Source organism: Magnolia sinica, chromosome 17, assembly GCF_029962835.1.
Source record: "Magnolia sinica isolate HGM2019 chromosome 17, MsV1, whole genome shotgun sequence".
In the NCBI taxonomy this organism is placed as follows: Eukaryota; Viridiplantae; Streptophyta; class Magnoliopsida; order Magnoliales; family Magnoliaceae; genus Magnolia; species Magnolia sinica.
In genome coordinates this window covers 66,929,171-66,947,855 of record NC_080589.1, presented here as the reverse complement: position 1 = coordinate 66,947,855, position 18,685 = coordinate 66,929,171, and the positions used below count along the sequence as shown (strand labels likewise).

The following is an 18,685-nucleotide window of genomic DNA, read 5'->3' as shown; positions in this document are numbered from 1 at the left end:
ACCGAGCGGATATTTATTTTTTTGCTTTCATCCAAGTTTGCGTGACCTATTTAACAGATTGGACAGTAAATAAAAACTACAAAAACATTATTGTGTGCCTAGGAAGTTATAAATTGCTGGCATTCTTTTTTTTTTTTTGGGTTAGCTTGTTAGTACATACCCCACGGCCGGTATACACTTAACAGTTAGCCACCCCCACTAGGGAATCAATGGTGAATCAATACCAAGACCTCAGCCTTGAAACGAGGTTATTATTGGCATTCAATCATCAATATGGTACACCTTAGATTTAAATCTGCTTCATTTTTTTAGCTCAAATAATAGGGAAAAGTTCCTTTGCCTCCGTCATGTGTCTTTTATCCACTCCTTTCAACCTTGATTATTTTCGAGATTATACTAGAGCATGAGCTTAAAAATGAGGTAGATTCAAATGCTATGTAGACTAGACTACACCGTAGGAAATAGTGGGGATTGAATGCCCACATTTAGAAAATTTTTCTTAGGCCACAAAAGTTGTGGATCTGTGTACTGACCTAATCAATAGGTTGGATGGAAAATAAATATTATAGAGGCCTATTGTAAGTTTTTAATACTGGGGCGTTCAATCACTACTTTTCCTGTCCTGGTGTGGTTGGCCTTGGATTTTTTAATTTTTTATTTGGCTCGCACTATAATATGAGCTTGAAAAAGGGAGTGGAAATATAAAACACATACATCACTGTTGGGAGCTTTTTCAGCACCGACCAGTACGTGGCAGTTACTGTTGGTGTCACGACTGAAGTCCGGCTTAAACCTGTAAGCTTTGCAGAGGATCCGGACTCCGCCACAAATAGCGTACGTGAATACAGCTGATCGCTGCATTTGTGTATTTTCTTCTTCTTCATCCCATCTCCTATCCACATAATGGAGTTCCCACATTCGAATCTTTGTGTATTTTGGTCATTTACCCTCTTCCATGCAATCCTACTCTCCTCCATCAACTCCTGGTCACCCTCGGTATTTACATTGAAAAATGAGACGGATCGACTCGCATTGCTCGCATTCAAATATGGTATTACCGAAGATTCTCTCAGAGTCTTGAGCTCATGGAACGATTCTCTCCATTTCTGCAAATGGGAGGGAGTCACCTGCAGTCGCCGCCATCATCAGAGGGTCACCATCTTAAATCTCACCGACCGCAGCTTGGTGGGCCACGTATCACCTCACATTGGAAATCTCTCTTTCCTGAGAAGAATCGATCTCTCCACCAACAAATTCCAAGGCAAAATCCCTCAAGAAATCGGCCGTTTGTTCCGTCTTCAGATTCTCAACCTGACTGATAATTCACTCCAAGGAGAAATTCCATCCAATCTGAGCCACTGTCCAGAACTCGTAGCCATTAGCCTCGATCGGAATCAGTTGGACGGAAAACTTCCTACTGAGCTTGGCTCTTTGTCGAAGCTCATTTTCCTTTCTGTCTCAAAAAATGATATGAGAGGAAGCATCCCACCTTCATTGGGCTTGACTCTTGATCTAAGATCTAACAATTTCGACGGGCAAATTCCAAACCAGCTTGGTCAATTGGCAGGCATTATCACTTTTCGAATAGCTGCAAATCAGTTATCAGGTATGATTCCACCATCGATTTATAATCTCTCATCCATCCAAGAATTTAACGTGGCATCTAACCAGCTACATGGAAGCATTCCGCCCAACCTAGGCCTTTTGTTTCCACACCTGCGTGGGATTCTTGTAGGTAGTAACCAATTCACCGGAAAACTGCCAATTTCATTGTCCAATGCTTCAAGTCTCAAACTTACTGATTTTAGCTCCAACAGTTTTAGTGTACCCGTGCCTATGAATGTAGGAAGTCTTTTGAGTCTCAAACGCTTCAATATTGAGAGTAATCAGATTGGAAGTAGGAAGGGTGATGACCTAAGATTTCTCACTTCACTGACCAACTGCACCAATTTAAAAATCATAGGTGCAAGTTCTAATAATCTCTCTGGTGAGTTGCCTGGCTCCATTGCTAATCTCTCGACACAACTAACCATACTGAGTTTAGGAGAAAACAAGATATTTGGAATCATTCCCAAGGGAATCGGCAATCTCATCAACTTGTATGCTTTGGGTCTGGACGAGAATTCCTTCAAGGGTAGTCTTCCAGATGCTATTGGGAAGCTTAACCAGTTGCAAGCCCTGAGTTTCCGTCGAAATAAATTTTCAGGGCAAATCCCGCATTCAATTGGCAACATCACTCGATTAAGCATTCTCCAGTTGGATGGAAATGATTTCCATGGAAGCATACCATCTAGTTTTAGAAATTGGGCATTTATGGAAGAATTGGTCATTTCTGAAAATAAACTCAATGGTACCATATTCAAACAAGTTGGCGCAGCTTTTATCAACATGTCTCATAACTCATTCACTGGGTCTCTCCTGCTGGAAGTTGATAACTTAGAAAATATTAGCGAAATGGACATCTCAGAGAACAAACTATCAGGTGAAATTCCAGATACGTTGGGAAAGTGTCAAAGCATGGAGGTGCTTTATATGAATGGAAACTTGTTTCAAGGAACCATTCCAGAGTCTCTAAAGAATTTAAAAGGTATCAAAGGGCTAGATCTTTCGCGCAATAACTTGTCTGGGCAGATTCCAATGTATTTCGAAGAATTTCATTTCTTACAGTTTTTGGATTTGTCTTTTAATAATTTCGAGGGTGAAGTGCCAAAAGGAGGAATCTTTAGAAATGCCAGCGTAATTTCAGTTGACGGAAATAGCAAACTCTGTGGAGGTATACCAGAACTACAATTGCCAGGGTGCCCTAAGCAAGCTTCTAAGAAAAGAGGAAAGCCTCTTGCTTCCAGAGTAAAAGTCACAGTCATTACCGTGGTTTTATCTTTGTTTCTCCTGTCGTGTATCATTGCAGCTCTTTATTGGAGAAGAAATTCTCCAAAGAAAGCTTCTTCTCCATCTTCCACACAGAATCAGTGGTTACAAGTTTCTTATGCAGATCTCCTTCACGCAACAGATGGGTTTTCTTCAGCTAATTTAATTGGTGTGGGAGGTTTTGGTTCTGTATATAAAGGAATTCTAGAATGCTTTGAAACACTTGTTGCAGTGAAGGTATTCAACCTCCTACAGCAAGGAGCTTTTAAGAGTTTTGCAGCTGAATGCGAAGCATTAAGAAACATCCGGCATCGAAATCTTGTCAAGATCTTAACGGTTTGCTCGAGCATTGATTTTAATGGCAATGATTTCAAAGCTCTAGTGTTTGACTACATGCCTAATGGTAGTCTGGAGAAGTGGTTGCATCCAAATGTAGATGAACAACCGAGGAGTTTGAATCTTACCCAGAGGCTAAATATAGCCATTGATGTGGCTTCGGCATTAGATTATCTTCATCATCATTCCAGAATACCAATTGTTCATCGAGACCTAAAACCAAGCAATGTTCTTCTCGATGATGATATGGTTGCCCACGTGGGTGACTTTGGTTTAACAAGGTTCCTCTCCGAAGCTGCAGAAGGTTTCTCCCAAAATCAAACTACCACATCTGGGATTAAGGGATCGATTGGCTATATTCCTCCAGGTAAGGTTTTCAATCCATTATTTTAATTCATTCATCTTGCAAAATGATTGGTAATTTCCATATAATAATATTATGGTGAAGCTTGTTAATAAGGATTTGCATAAATTAAATAATCTAATCGATGGATATTTTTATGTAAATTAGTATGTCTATATATATATATATATATAGTTATTTAATGTCTTAAATTTGTTTGTAATAGAGTTTGTTGATGCCAATTATAACATATGTTGAATCCTATTGAGAAATTTCAGAAAAATTCTGGTTGATTGTTGGACAGTCTTAGAGGCTGCTACTCAATGGTATATTTTTACATACATTAGTGATGATAAGCCACGGTCAGTTAGAAATTGAAAGTATGGCTTTTTCTCTTGGGACCAAGTGGTCTCACTTATTATAATAATAATAATAATCCCCTTTGATCGTACATGACCCAAAAATAACTATGATTGGGAGATCATGCGATTGACAGAATGCACTTATGTGAATGGTGGCGATCATCTGGTCAAGGTGATTTGACGGGCCTCAACAATTCTTGGTAGACTCTCTTATCCAAGGGTACACGATGATTATGTTGAGTAGATTGGACCCCACATGGATTCACACTCTAATAAGGAACCAATAACTGTTGGTAGATTATTTCTCTATCCGTGATACACTGTTTGTCTCTGTGTGTATGTGTGAAAATAGTAGATTTTTGTCCTATTTATAGGATATTTTCTTAAGATTATTTGTTAGGACAAACCATATGCTCATAATACAAAGATTGAAGAAATATGTTTAGCAGAATTCATTATTCTCAGATATTCTAAACTTTGGAAAAGGCAGAAATTAATGTTAAGTATTTAAATGAAATATTTCCTTTCTCCCTCTCAATATCTAACCACTATTTTTATCTTTCTTTAAATAGATGCCTAACATTCAAATATGTGATATTTGTAAATCGTAGAGTACGGGATGGGCGGTAAGGCGTCCACACATGGAGATGTATACAGTTATGGGATCCTTCTACTTGAGATGATCACTGGAAAGAGGCCAACTGATGACATGTTTAAGGACAATCAGAGCCTTCATCACTTTGCAAAGTCAGCTTTTCTAGAACAAGTAATGGAGATTATAGATCCAAGACTTCTCGTAGCAGATGCTGAAGCTATTCAAGACAATGAAAATCATAACAATTTGAGAAATAGAACACATGATTGCTTGGTTTCATTGGTCAGCGTTGGTGTATCATGTTCTGCAGAATCGCCAAATGAACGAATGAAGATGAGAGATGTTGTCATGGAAATGCATGCAATTAGAGACTTATATCTGGAAGTTGGGATTCACCGACAGAGACAAAATAGGCCCCTATTGTTAGGTGAGGGTTCATCTTACCTCAGTAACTACTGAGATTAGATTAGTAGTAACATTGAAGAAGATTCCGACATAAAATAAAACTGCTTGGTATTTTTCTTAAGAAGCTCTAGATATATATTGTTTAGTGTTGAATCTACAGGGAAGATGTTTTCTTCTTCTTCCTCTTTTTTTTTTTTTCTTTCTTTCTTTCTTTCTTTCTTTTTTCTTGTTTTAGACAGAGGGCGATTGTATTATAAATATAATGAGAGAAAATGCTTATCAGATAAAGAGAATGTTAGGTACTAAGACACCCAGTCCTAACAAAACTTTATATATCCTATTCCAAAAATACCATTATGATCTAAGTATTCATCAATGGCTTTGCCTGTTGATCTGGAAGGTGTGCGTGCGCGTGCACACCCTCAAAAACAGAAAGAAATTTTTTTTAAAAAAAAGTTCTAAAGATTCTAACTGTCTTAATTATTAAGTTTCATTGTCTCTAGATAGTACTTCTCATCAGGCAGGTCCATCTTAGAGTAGGTGGGCTAGGCATGCATGAAAGAGGTGGATATTGAAAGAAACAGTACCAACAGCTAGCCCATATCAACTTGCATTTGTTGTGTTCCTGATGCATCTTGCAGTGTCACTGAAAAGAGTGTCCAAGCTGTTTTGGGACTGGCCTACTTTTGTGGGCTTTGAAACTTTGATTTGGGTTGGGCTTGAGCTTTTCTTATACTCATTGGGCCAAATCTGGGCTAAATTATAGGTCTGATTAGTGTATAGTTGGGCTCAGCCCAGGAATGCAGCTTAATTAACGAACATGGCATTGATGGTGCTCTAGATTCTGCCCATTCTCACTTGCCCTTGCCGTATTTTCGGTCCAGGGAACATTCGTGATAGGAGAACCCTATTTATGAACTAACGTAATGGGTTTGAACCCGTAGCCAACCTGTGTTTCAACGTTGAGGTCATGAGCTCAAGTCTGGCTATGAACTAGAGCAGTAAAGGGCCTGGTGAAACATGTCCAGGTCTAGCCCATTAGCCACGTACCTGTGTAAATGCCCAAAATGACCTAAATTAGGCTTCAACAATCATTTCAGTACATGAGGTGGCAGGTTTTAACATTCACTTAGAATACTCTAGTACTAATTGCACCCGATATATATTATCATAATCTGAATTAAAAATAAATTGCTCACTTATGCATTTCCACACGTGCCTTCGATCGAGCATTCATCGATTCAATAAAGACGCATGTTTGATCAATTTAACATGCCAAAAACATTTCAAAGAATTTGAGATATTTTTCAAATTACTATTGATCATCCATCGAACATGTCCAAAGTGTCAAGAAAGCAATCTATCTAATTTTAAGGAGGTTCAATCGAGTATGACTATCAATTGATCAATGTCCCTTATTTCTACATAAATTGAAGGCATCCATTTAACATCCAGCTGCTAATCTTGAAACCATGGTTTGACCATACCTTAGATTCGAAGCAGCAAATAGCACAAAAGGAAATAGTATAGGGATCAATTGACCTATGTCATTTCCTGCACGACCTGAATCGACTCGGACCAAACCTGGCTTACTGGATCAAGTCGGACCAAGTTCGAGCTGACTTGGACGAATCTCATCGGGCTCATCCAAGTCATAAAACCATGGTTCGAGCAGCCCATGTGCTAGCATCTAAAATGGGCTAGCCTATATCATGCCCAAGTCTAGCCCATGAATCAAGGTCCATGCCCTGCATGACCCAAGTCAGGCTCAAGCTAGGAACTCCGGATCTCACTCACCAATGCCAAGCTAGTCGCGCTAGGACATGCATGGTCCTTAGGCCCGCATCCAACCAACAAGCCATGTGCATGAAGATCAAGCCAAACCAAACCCAAAGCTAGGTGGGCCCATTTCCAATCCAGTCAGGTAGCCGATGTCAAAGCCTTGTGGTCCCCACCATGATGTATGTGTTTTATCCAAGCCATTCATTCATTTTCTAGCCTATTATAGGGCATGAGCAAGGCATATACAAAGCTTAAGTGCACCCCACTACAGGAAACACTGGGGATTGAATTCTTACATTCAAAAAATCCTTAAGGCCATAGGTGTTTTGGATCCAGGTAATTTTTGTATTTTCCCATCATCCAGGTCTTAATTAACCTTATGAACAAGTTGGATGGCAAATAAACTTTATGGTGGACCCTAAGAAGGTTTCAACGGTGGCCCAACTCAACTATTTCTTGTGGTGTGGTCTACATGAAAATTTGGATCTGCCTCATATTTTGGGCTCATGCATTAAAATGAATATATATATATATATATATATATATATATATATATATATATATATATATATATATATATATATATATATATATATATAATAATAATAATAATAATAATAATAATAATACATCATGGTGGGCCCACAAGGCTTTCACACCAACTAATTGGCTGGGATTGAGGTCACCGGCCAAATCAAATCTTTTATCATACCGAGTAAACTCTGTTGGGCTCATCATGAATGTCTGTAGTTTATCCATGCCATTGTCCATTTTTTGAGCTCATATTAGAGGTTGAACTTAAAATTGAAGCATATTTACACCTCAAGTGGACCAAACCACAGGAAACAGGATAAATAATGATTTCCACAGTTGAAAAGTTCGTAAGGTCTTTATTTGTCATCCAACCTTTTTGAAAGATCACACAGACATGGATGAAGGGAAAACACACTTATCAAATTGATCCAAAACTTCCGTAGGCCTCGAGAATTTTTCAACGGTAGAAGTTCAATTCACAATGTTTATTGTGATGTGGTCCACCTGAGCTTTCGATATAGTAAAATGGATGGACGGAGGGGATAAAATGCATAAATCACGGTGGGCCCCACAAAGTTTACTCGGTACACAATCCGCTTCCCAGCCCTGCCATGCTCCTTCCTCCGAGCATTGCTTGCGTGTGAGTATTTTGTCTTCGGACAGTGGAAATAGGAAAAGCTAGAAAGAAGGAAGAAGAAAGAGAGATGGCGAGCAACGGCAGCAACTCATCTCCTAAACCCAACCCTAAAAAAGCTAATTTGATGGATCCTCATTCCATCAAACACCTTCTTGACGAATCCGTCTCCGAGGTTCCAAAACCCTAGATGTCCCCCCTATCTATCTATCTCGATCTCTCTCTTGCATTTCTAGGGTTTTTAGAGATACATGAGGTTCTAACCCTTCTCTTCTTACAGATTCTCACTGGCCGAGGATACACAGAAGACGTGCGTCTGAGTAACATCAGATTGCTTGTGGGAACAGTCATCATCGCCATTGCTCTCGTCGCGCAATTCTAATGTAAGAAGTTCCCGGAAAACAAAGATTTCCTCATCGGATTATGCTAGTGCTTCCATTTGAGCTCCTCATGTTATTTCCGGGACATTTTGCATTTCATGACATACATGCATATAATCAACTATTTTAGAAAATTGATCATTTTGTTATATTCACTACCAAAAAATTGGGCAAAGGCTATGGATAAAAGACGTAACTAAATGCCTATGGCTACGGTTTTAGTCCGTAGCACGACCGTAGCCATAGGTCTATGGATATAATCCGTAGCTATAGCTTACAATAGCTACAGATATAATCCGTAGCAATTATTTCTGTAGCAAAAAGTACATAGAGCTACGGATAGTATTTGTAGTTAAAAGTAGCGCTGGATCCGTAGCAATATGCGAAAGTTAATAACAGCTACGGTTGTCAGATTACTAGCTACGGTCAATATCCGTAGCTATTGTCTACATTTTAAAAAAATTATTATCATTCATTCAATTACCACCTACACAATCATTCATTCATTCAATTACAATCATTCATTCAATAATGAATCAATTACAATTACAATAATGTTGAGAATACAGAGAAAAGGTCATCATCCTTTTCTTGGTGAGTTTGGTCCCCGATTGATGAATATCCCAAATCTGACACATGCTATAAAGATCATCTTCCCTTTGCACCAATCTCCTTTACATTTCTCTCTATTTTGCAGGAGGCAATACCTTTCCATCTAGCCGTTCTTTTTTCCTTCAAGATTTCTTACTGCCAGAGAGAGGATATAAAAATTCAATATCAACATAACATACATTTTCTATTGCATTGAAACTGAAATAGCCAACATCGATTGATGAACAACCAAGCATGTTTTGCAAATGCTAACATGATAAAGAAAAATCTTAAAGAAGCGCACCTTAATATCCTCTGGCATATTTTCTGAAAGTGCTTATACTCTCAAATATAACGGATGCAGTGCAAATACAGAGAGCGAGTTGTCAATCGAAAAAAATTTAAATGAAAATCACTTAATCATTCCCTGATACAAACTGAGCACTGACTTCAGTTCACAGTGCATGCACCAAGTCAGTGCACCTTTATCTCCATCCACACTCAAGAGGTAGTGAGGTGTGTAAAAATTAGATGTCCAAATGGTCAGAGATATCTTTTTTAATATAATTAAAATTACCATGGTTCTATTGGATGCAAATCCACAGACTTCACTCGTTTTGATCATTGCACAAGTTTCCTTTGATCCACATACTTCACTGGAGCTTTGGATTTGCAATTTAGCTAAGACACAATAGATTAAGAAGCAATCATATTTTCTAGACACATGAGCAAGGAAATTTCCGCTGTCCAATAATGAAAACGAAATTTCTCAAAATGGCCCATATAGATGAAAAGGACAGTCTTGCAAATGCAATTAGTTACTTGCTTAATACAGCAAAGTTCTGTCCTTTTCTGAATAAATATCTTACAACTCTATAATCAATGCTTGTAATAGGAGAAAAACACTAATGGCAACTCAACTCCATGTTTGTGTGATGCAAGGGAAGCTAACACGAGCCCTGCAACGGTTGGACATATTAGTTCTATGCATGTATGGTGATTGGGGATGTAGATCTTGTGGACCATTGCATGGATGGACTGTTGGGAAAACCCCGCAGTGATGGGACAACCCTAACCATCTAGCTATTATGAGCTTCGCCGTGGAATTTAGACCATTGCTCTGTTTTCAAGTTCATACCACAGTCCGATAGCTAGATTCATGGGAGTGGTGCAAGTGCTTGCAAAGCATCCCATAGAATGCCGATTTGTTTATGGTAATGTTTGGTTGTAACACATATCATGAAATTTTATTATATGTTACCTATTTCAGTATTTATGCAATCTATTCTCCAAAATGCCTCCTCACCAACATTAGCATTGTTTGTACTTTGTACTATTTTCTATTGCTAGTAGAAAATACCCAATTAGTTAGCCTCTTCCTACTTGGGCTAAACACATGAATTATCTTCCCTGCAATGAATGAACCTGAATGCATCACCTTGCTGCATGGTTACATGCATTTGGATTGTTTCATTGTTTAGCCAATCTAGGAATATGAACTGACTCGGGCTCTTCAAAGATTGGTCAAATTCCAAGATTGAGGGCAACTTTGGAGCCTTCAAGTAGTGACCAATTCCAACATTGATGGGCCCACCTTCTGCCCCCTATTCCCAAAAGCTAAGATTAACAGATTTGGGTCTTGGAATTAAGTAATATTAAGGTTGATGAGCCCACCTATTGCTCAATTCCCAAGAGTATAGATTGACAACTTTGAGATCTTCACTAATTTTAAGATTAATGCATGGGATCCACTTGCTGCACCCAATTCTCAAAAACTGGCATGGACAGCTCTTATAAAAAAGGTCATATCCCACCCGAACAGAAGTGAAAGAATCCATGAAATGTTGGTATTGCACTGTAAAAGCTAAAAATAGCTTAAAACTAGGGAATAAGAAAAAATTACCTTAGTAGTGGTGGTCATGTAATTGTTTGTTTCCCAAGATCAATCTACACAGAGATACTGGCTTATGACAGATCTATACTTGAGCCCTCCAGTGCCTTGTTAAAATAGTCAATAACCTACTCCAAATAATGTAATTGGACTGTAAATTTGAAGTTCAAATAAGATATCAAAGAAAGGCTCAAAAAAGTGCCACTGATAAAAGAAATTCAGAAACCAAATCATCCAAACGGTCACATTCTGACATAGAGCAGGATGATCAGATGGCAACATTCGCCAATAAACCATGGGCAACTTGAAACAAATGCAGACATACACAAAGGCCATAAAATAGGTAGTAAATCCTAATAAAACAATCCTAGCTTCTAAGCCATGGACACTTGTTTATGGCAATAGGACTGTTGGGCATGAAAACATTTTTAATCATTCAATAAATGTTCACTATTTTGATAGTCAGACAATCAGATAGTGTAAATTTCGGTTCATGATATATCTAAACTGAGAACCATTATTTGAATAGTTTAATTTGACTTGTATGGCTTGCATGCAATTTATGTAATTTGTAAGTGCCTGCATATCATCTATTACACTCTATTACACCATAAAAAATGGGGTGCCCACAAGCAAATCTAAAGAGATGCAGTTCAAGAACAGCTAAACAAATAGCTCATCATGCTCAATGGTTGTAGAACACACAAGCAATGTCAGGAGAAAAAAAAAAAAACAAATTTCTGTCCACTGTGAATTCATACATGCACATACATGTATGAAATTATGAAGTACAAAACATTAGTGTTCTTTTTTTCCTTAATGAAATCTCCTTTTTTCAATTAAAAATAATTTTATTTTTTTTTTAAAACCAGAATTTTTGGCCCATTTTGGTGTTTCACTGTAGTGGATTTCCCAATCCAAAGTGGAATAACAAAACTTGAGTGCTTTTGGATGTTCAATCCAAATGAATTGCAATTCATTGAATGTGAACTGATCCAAGTTTCATGAAATATTATGATCAAACATTACAGAAGTCATATTGAAGTATAGAAGATTGGTAGGAAAAGATGTAGACATCGTCATGCTATAATTTGAAAATATCATCCAAACATCTCATACCATTCATAAATGAACTTGCATTAGTGACCATTCACTATGTCACATCCATTTGCCTCACACATGCCAAGTAACTTCTACAAAAGAAAGACCGCAAATCAGATCTCTAGTTAAAACTTAAAAACAATGTTCTACTATTTATACTAAAACAAGTCATGAGCCTATTACAATCCAGCCCAGCTGGTGATAATCTAGACTATAGCTCTGATGGGTCTCAATTTGGACAGAGAATGTCCCCAGATTGGAAGTTCCTAATCCTTCAATCAATGGCCTACGAGTAAATAGTTAAGGAAAAAAATACAGCAACAAGCCTAGGAAAAAGGACAAAGATTGTATGGTTAGGAACTTTTTCTTGGATCTGATTGGGCCCTGATAGAACAAGAGCTTGTAACAATTAAGAACAATCACTAATGGAAAATTAATTTTCAGTGCAGATAGGTAATTACCATTCTCATTCAATATGGCTTGAAAGTATAGATCCACAAAGTTCTAACATCTTGACCCTTCTATGAATTCTTTGGGAAGTATTGTCATTTAAAATAAATTTTCAAGCTATGCTACCTGACATATTAGCATGATGATCCGAGAAATGTAGGTCCTTTCCCATCATGGGCCTACATTAGCCATTCATGGAATGTGCATGAACAACTGAAGGAACTCGAAACATTTTACATGAAAATAATAATTAGTAATGGTTAACCAATGATTGCTTTGCATTCAAACTCAAGAACCTATGACATTGATAAGATTGAACTTTAACATAGAACAGAGTCAATAGGATGATGAAACAGCCAGATATTTCATAAATAAGAACATGTTCTGAATGGGGAAGATGAAAAACTTTACACAACAAACAATGCTCGACCATAAATTGAGTTTGCATTGAATAATCCTTTTTGTTGGGACCCTCCTGAAAGGCTGTAAATTTTCAAGAGTAATGAAATCTTCATGGCTTTTGTTAAAAAAATGTGAAGAAGAATATGAAAAATGTGATTGTTGCAAAGTTTCAAAACTACATGTTTGAAACCAAAACTATGTTAATGAAGAAGAATATAACAGAAATGACAGTAGCCTTTCCATAAAAAAAAAAAAAAAGACAGTAGCAAAAGGAAATGAACAATAAGAAAGGAAAAAGACCTTTTTACCCATGATTTATGCATCTTCTTTTGCAGCCTTTGAAGTCACTCTCTCTGCAAGCAATCTTCCCCTTAAACAATCAACAGTTCTCGCTTCTCCTTACATCATCTTCTCTCTGAAAGAAAAAAATAGCCTAATTTATCATATTAATCCCACACATCCAAGTTTGCTCTGATTGATAATTGAATTCGAATTTGAATAGTATGTAGAATGATAATTGAATTTGAATCACAAGAATTAAAGCTTAATAGAGAGGAATTGAAAAAAGAAAAAAGAAAAAGAAAAAGAAGAAGATGAAGAAGAAGACCGAAACTGCAAATTCAGATGATTTTGAGTCTAAATTAAAATACATGATATGCAATGCCAACCTCATTCAAATTAGAATAATGATACTTGATTCAAGAATTTTTTTATTTTTTATTTCCATTTTTCTTTGTTTCCTTTAGTTCAATTCAACTGAGCATGCCTTGCATCCAAACACGCCTTACGTTTAATATGACAACATCCAGAAATCTCGACATGGTTTGCATAGTAGATATGATTTTTAGCTAAACCACGTGCAACCAGCAAACCAAGCAAATGTATTTCTTTTTACAATGCAACAAAAAGGAGAGGGAGTTGCCATTATTGATCGAACTTCATATATAACAAACCCACAACCTGCTAAGAAAAAACCACAACCAGTTAAACTAGCAATCAAGTAAGCAACTAAAAGAATTCTTTAATATGAGTAGGGACACTGCATTGCATTTGAGAAGTTTGAAGGCACTTACCACCCCACCAGTTAGCTTGCCATACAGTTCCAAAGTTACCATCCCCAACTTCCTTAATTACCTTGTACCTGTGACATCCAAATCATCTTAAATTAAATGGATAGGACGGTAACCTACATTACATTGTAAGAAATCTCATCATTACTTCAGATTCACAACTTGCACCAACACAAATTCATACCTTTTTGATGAATGGGCTTCAAAGCCTTATTCACTAATGACTCTTCAAACAGAGCTTCAACACTGTTGTGCAGTTGCAGGCCATATGACGAATGTACCATTCACCAAACTTCTTGAAAGAAATAGAAATACCAAAAAGTGAAGTTAGTGTTATTTCAAGCATTGATGCTACAATAACAATCAAGATTAGACTCAAAGAAAAAGAAAAAAGCACATAGAAAATGGAACAAGCTGGTAGTTAATATCATTAAACCCACCAACACATGAAGCACAATCCCCAGCACCAAGAGAACCAAGTGGACTGTCAAAATGGCCATTAACTAAAACTGATGGATCAGTATCCTTTGACTCTGTTGATGAGATCCAACTCACAAACACCAGCAATGGTAGTTCCTGCAGGTGATGCAACATCATCTTTGAGTTGTCCTAGGTGCTTTCCTGAATTGATAGCCATAGCAGTTGCTCCCAGAACTGTTTGGAAAGCTAGCTTCAATGCAAGATCTTGTGGAAGACCAGCAACAACTCTTCCATCAGCCATAGCCTCCATTGCTATAGAAATATGTATGCTGGTCCACTGCCACTCAAGCCTGTGACTACGTCAAAGAATTTTTCGTCTACTCTCCATATCTTGCTAATTGCTCCAAAAATACACTCTACAAGTTTTTCAACTTCTCTTGTTGGATTTCTCCCTAGCTCATAACTGTTGCTGCCTCACCAATAGTTGGAGTATTTGGCATTACCCTGATTATTCGATCATAGCCAGCCCATTCCTGCAAATCTTTTAATTTTGTTCCTGCAGCAATGGACACAAGAAGTTTCTTCCTTGAAAGCAGTGGCTTCAACTCCAAAGCCACCTCCTTTACATCTTAAGGTTTTACAGAGAGAATGATTATTTTTTTCTTATTCAGTCCACTTCCATTGATACCACACAATGCCAAGACAGTCTCCTTTACCTCCAACCCAACAAAAACGTGCGCAGACCAAAGAACGAGCAAGAAAAGTAGGGCCATGGAGGGGCAGTTTCTAGGCAAACAACTATGCACAAAGTATCCACAAACATGAAAGGTAATGCTCAAGTAGTTGAATACACAAAATAGAAAAGGAACCCACTATACATGATTACTAACATGACTCACATGCTAACAAGGTCAACACCTTAATACAACTGTTACTGAATGTGATATGATAGTTAATGAATGTGACATGGGCCTAACTTGGACCCACTTAGATGGGTTCTTATAGTCTAAAACATAAAGGAGATTTTTTGCTTTTGTTATTAAGGGAAAACAATTAATGAAACAGAAGATAATTTCAGTTCTGATGTAAATGCCTAAATCATACACCACAACAGCCATGAGATCATTTGATCAGAAATATAATTGCGGATATCAATATTTGTTATATGTTTCCATCAACACAAAAAATGTTTATATATATGGATGTACATTGTCATAGGAGATCTGATTTCAAGAGACAAGCATAAGCAAATGTGACCACCACTGAGATAGACCAACCTGAGACGAAAGCTTTGCATTCATAAAAGGGCAACAAAGAACCTTCAAACACCCAATCAATCTAATCAATACCCCCTCAAACCCCTAATCTAATTTCGTAAAAAAAAAGACAGAAATATGAATATTCAAAAGAGAAAAAAAGAAGATAATCGGTCTTGCATACTTAAAATGGACGCGGATTATGGCATGAGAGAGGGGAGTATTCATGAGATCGATAGAGAGGGGATGGTTAAGGAGAGAAGAGGGGTTCGTGAGAGGGGAGATCGAGAGAGAAAAGGGGTGCGGGAGATCGAGAGAGAGAAAGGGACGCAGAATGAGGTTTTTTCTCAGGAGTGGAGGGAGATGAAAAGTTCATGAGAGGGGGGAAAAGAAAAAGGGCAGCGCGGGATGAGTTTCCTCATTGTTACTTGCTACGGTCCTACTATGGTTTTAAACTATAGCTAAAACCCCTATAGACTATAGCCATTATAACATCCTCCATGGCTTGTCTGCTTTCACACAAATCTAACGGGTTCTGGATGAACGGTCCTGTCAAGGACTTTGTGGGATCCATTGTGATACATTTCATATATCCACTCCGTCTATTAATTTTTTAAATTTTTTATAGGGAACGAACCCAAAATCTATGCAAATAGAAGGTCCAATTGAACCACACCATCGATCAATGATAGGTATTTAATCTTCACTGTTTCTTACCATGTGGTCCACTTGAGCCTTCGATCTACTTTATTTTTTGGGCTCTTGCCCTAAAATGATCTTTCAAAATGGATAGATCGTATTAGATGGATCCCACACATTTTAATGGTCCTGGTAGAGTCCCTTATAGGGTTGTCCCAGGTGGTAGGTTCGTGTGGCGGTTTTAACCTTCAACTACGGTTGAGTAACTTTTAGCTGCAGTTTTAAGCCGTAGCAAATTAGCTATGGTCCATATCCATAGCAAAAAACTCACATAGTCTGTAGCCTTTGATCATTTTTTTGGTAGTGATTATCATTACCTACACTTGATTATATTAATAACATGTGTAATTTAAAAAATGGTGTCACTGAGTTAGCCACTTACTTCCCCCTAAGATGGTGTTTTAAAACGCCAACTAGACGATATTATTAATACAGGTACCATCAAGGTTTTAGATGGACATGCATAGATTGGCATGTTTCATCGCCGTGATAATTTGGAGTGTTATGTGGCGACTTTACACATCACACTTTATTCATTTTGGACTTGTATATTTGACTTTTCAGCAAAGTGAACTCCGTTGATTGGATGCGTATATGTATATTTTAGATTATTGACTCGACTACACTTATTTTTGGACTTTTATATACTATTTAGTTTAGCTCTTATGATTATTTTGATGCTAATATAACATTATGGAGTAATTAAGCTTCTGTAAAATAAAAGTTCACACCCAAAATATCAGGTATCGAGTGTTAGAGGTGTACACGAGTTGAACCGAGTCGAGCTTGGCACAGCTCAACTAAGCTCGGCCACTAGCTGAACCCAGCTCGAACTTGGCTCGACTCGATTCGATCAGCAACTCGGGCCAGTTTGAGCAGAGTTTGAGCCAAGATTGAGCCTGTGCGACATTTTCACAAACACATGGAATGCACTTTCAATTTTTTACTTTATGTAAAACAGCAGCAATTGTTTATAGGTATTTCATCAAACACCTTATAAGCAACATCAAAATTAAGAAAAAAAAAGGTATTTGTTTCATATACTATAACGTCTCGAAAAAATCCATACAGGGACCTGAGTACTACCTTAGGCAGAAATCACCCAGGACCAAAACCTTTAGAAATTATGTTAATATTAGCAAGTGCTAAACTAGAGTGCTTATGAAATTAGCACTAATCACTTTAAATATGATCTGTAAGACCCAAACCGTGCAGTATCATTGACGTTACGTTACCCTGAAATCTAGAATCCATCTCTAAATCCGGTTGCTCTCGAGAGCACACCGAAACTCCGTATCGGACCTGGACCGCACGTCGAAAGTTCGATGACTGCAAAACTATACAGTTATAACCGCATGACTGGACTTGACAACTCCTTTAGAAATCAAGTCTTAATTGTGTCTAGAAATGCACAACTTGAGCCCGGAGCGAAGAGTGTGAGAAACGTGAAAATATTTAGAAATAAAAATTCAAATTTAAGTAATCTGAGTCGTGTCTCTTGCGGGCCAAATATAAGGATTCAGACCATCAGAATCTGGCCCAAATACATCCTCGAATAAGGAGAAATATCCCACATGTCGGTGTACTTATGACCCTGATCGAGTGGCCGTGACCGTTGAACTGAAACTGGTCCACCATGGCTGATCTGTAAATCCGATCGGAACGAAAACTCTGCCTGACCTAGATCCATGGTCAGGGAGCTTAAGTCCGACCGCACATGGAAAAGGGGCCGTCAGAAGTGCTCCGTTGGGCCGAAACAGTCTGTATTTGGATATAACCTAAGTATACCTTGGCCTTGGGGCCATTTCTATCAAACCTGAGCCGATATAAGGACCTTAAACACTCTCTCTCATATGCCATACGAATTTTGCAAACCCTAAGGAAAAGAAGAGAGAAAAGAGAAGAAGAAAGTGAGGAAGAGAGAGAGAGTGTGAGAGATAGATGTTGGGATCTTTCCCTGACACTCCACGCACTTGGCCACCCCCTCTGTATCACAAATCTGGCATTTTCGACAACGTACTTGGGTAAGAAAACCTAACCCTAATCCGTTTTAGGGTTTCAGATAGTGTAAGTTATGAAATAGCTAACTTAATTTATGCTATAGGTTACCAATCTGCCGTAGACAAAAACTTAGCTTTAAAACTGAGTTCGTTACGAGTCTACCGACGAAAGGTGTGGACTATAAACGTATAGGTTATGATTTTCAAGGCTTTCAATGTCGGTTAATGGTTTATTACTGATGTGGGTGCTATTTCACATGCCAAATGCGTCGTTTGTTTCGCGTTTCAGATATGTATGAACTATGTGGAGTTTAATGTATTCCATGTATTTATAAAAAAGACCGTATACGTATGGAATTTAAAATTATGTTTACCATGATTAATTGTCGTGTGATTATCCTAGTTGTATGTGTAACAACTCCTTGATGAAAGGATTTGCCCTAATACGTGCTATCACCAACATACGTCATGTATATTGGAATATGTAGTCTAAGTGTTTGTAGAAATGTCTGAATGAACAAGTGTGTAATAAATTATACATTATATGGGCATTGAGAAGAGATTCT

The 18,685-nt window shown here is 37.8% G+C and overlaps 1 protein-coding gene, 1 long non-coding RNA gene and 1 pseudogene across 5 annotated transcripts; 1 reads left to right on the top strand and 2 right to left on the bottom strand.

Moving 5' to 3' along the window:
• The first annotated feature begins 903 nt into the window (after nt 1-903).
• On the top strand, nt 904-5,048 carry LOC131230592 (probable LRR receptor-like serine/threonine-protein kinase At3g47570). Its single transcript, XM_058226494.1, has 2 exons — nt 904-3,571; nt 4,521-5,048. Exons 1-2 carry the CDS (start codon nt 904-906, stop codon nt 4,961-4,963), a joined length of 3,111 nt encoding a protein of 1,036 aa, XP_058082477.1. The 3' UTR covers nt 4,964-5,048.
• A 3,828-nt stretch (nt 5,049-8,876) lies between these two features.
• LOC131231268 (uncharacterized) lies at nt 8,877-13,614 on the bottom strand. Of its 4 annotated transcripts, none has more exons than XR_009164268.1 (5): nt 12,975-13,614; nt 12,399-12,485; nt 11,841-11,914; nt 10,734-10,849; nt 8,877-8,986 (listed from the first exon to the last, which is right to left on the bottom strand). It is a non-coding gene; the product is annotated as an uncharacterized LOC131231268 (long non-coding RNA). The 4 variants fall into 4 exon arrangements; XR_009164269.1 differs by having other exon boundaries at nt 12,399-12,451; nt 12,983-13,610; XR_009164266.1 differs by having other exon boundaries at nt 12,399-12,451; nt 12,975-13,609.
• Nucleotides 13,615-13,766: 152 nt separating this feature from the next.
• LOC131230591 (pyrroline-5-carboxylate reductase-like) lies at nt 13,767-14,937 on the bottom strand (annotated as a pseudogene).
• Nucleotides 14,938-18,685: the final 3,748 nt, after the last annotated feature.

Excerpts from the sequence above, each read along its gene's own strand:
- LOC131230592 (XM_058226494.1), top strand. The coding sequence starts at position 904 with ATGGAGTTCCCACATTCGAATCTTTGTGTATTTTGGTCATTTACCCTC. Across the intron at positions 3,572-4,520 it reads GATTGGCTATATTCCTCCAG|AGTACGGGATGGGCGGTAAG; the intron begins GTAAGGTTTTCA and ends TGTAAATCGTAG.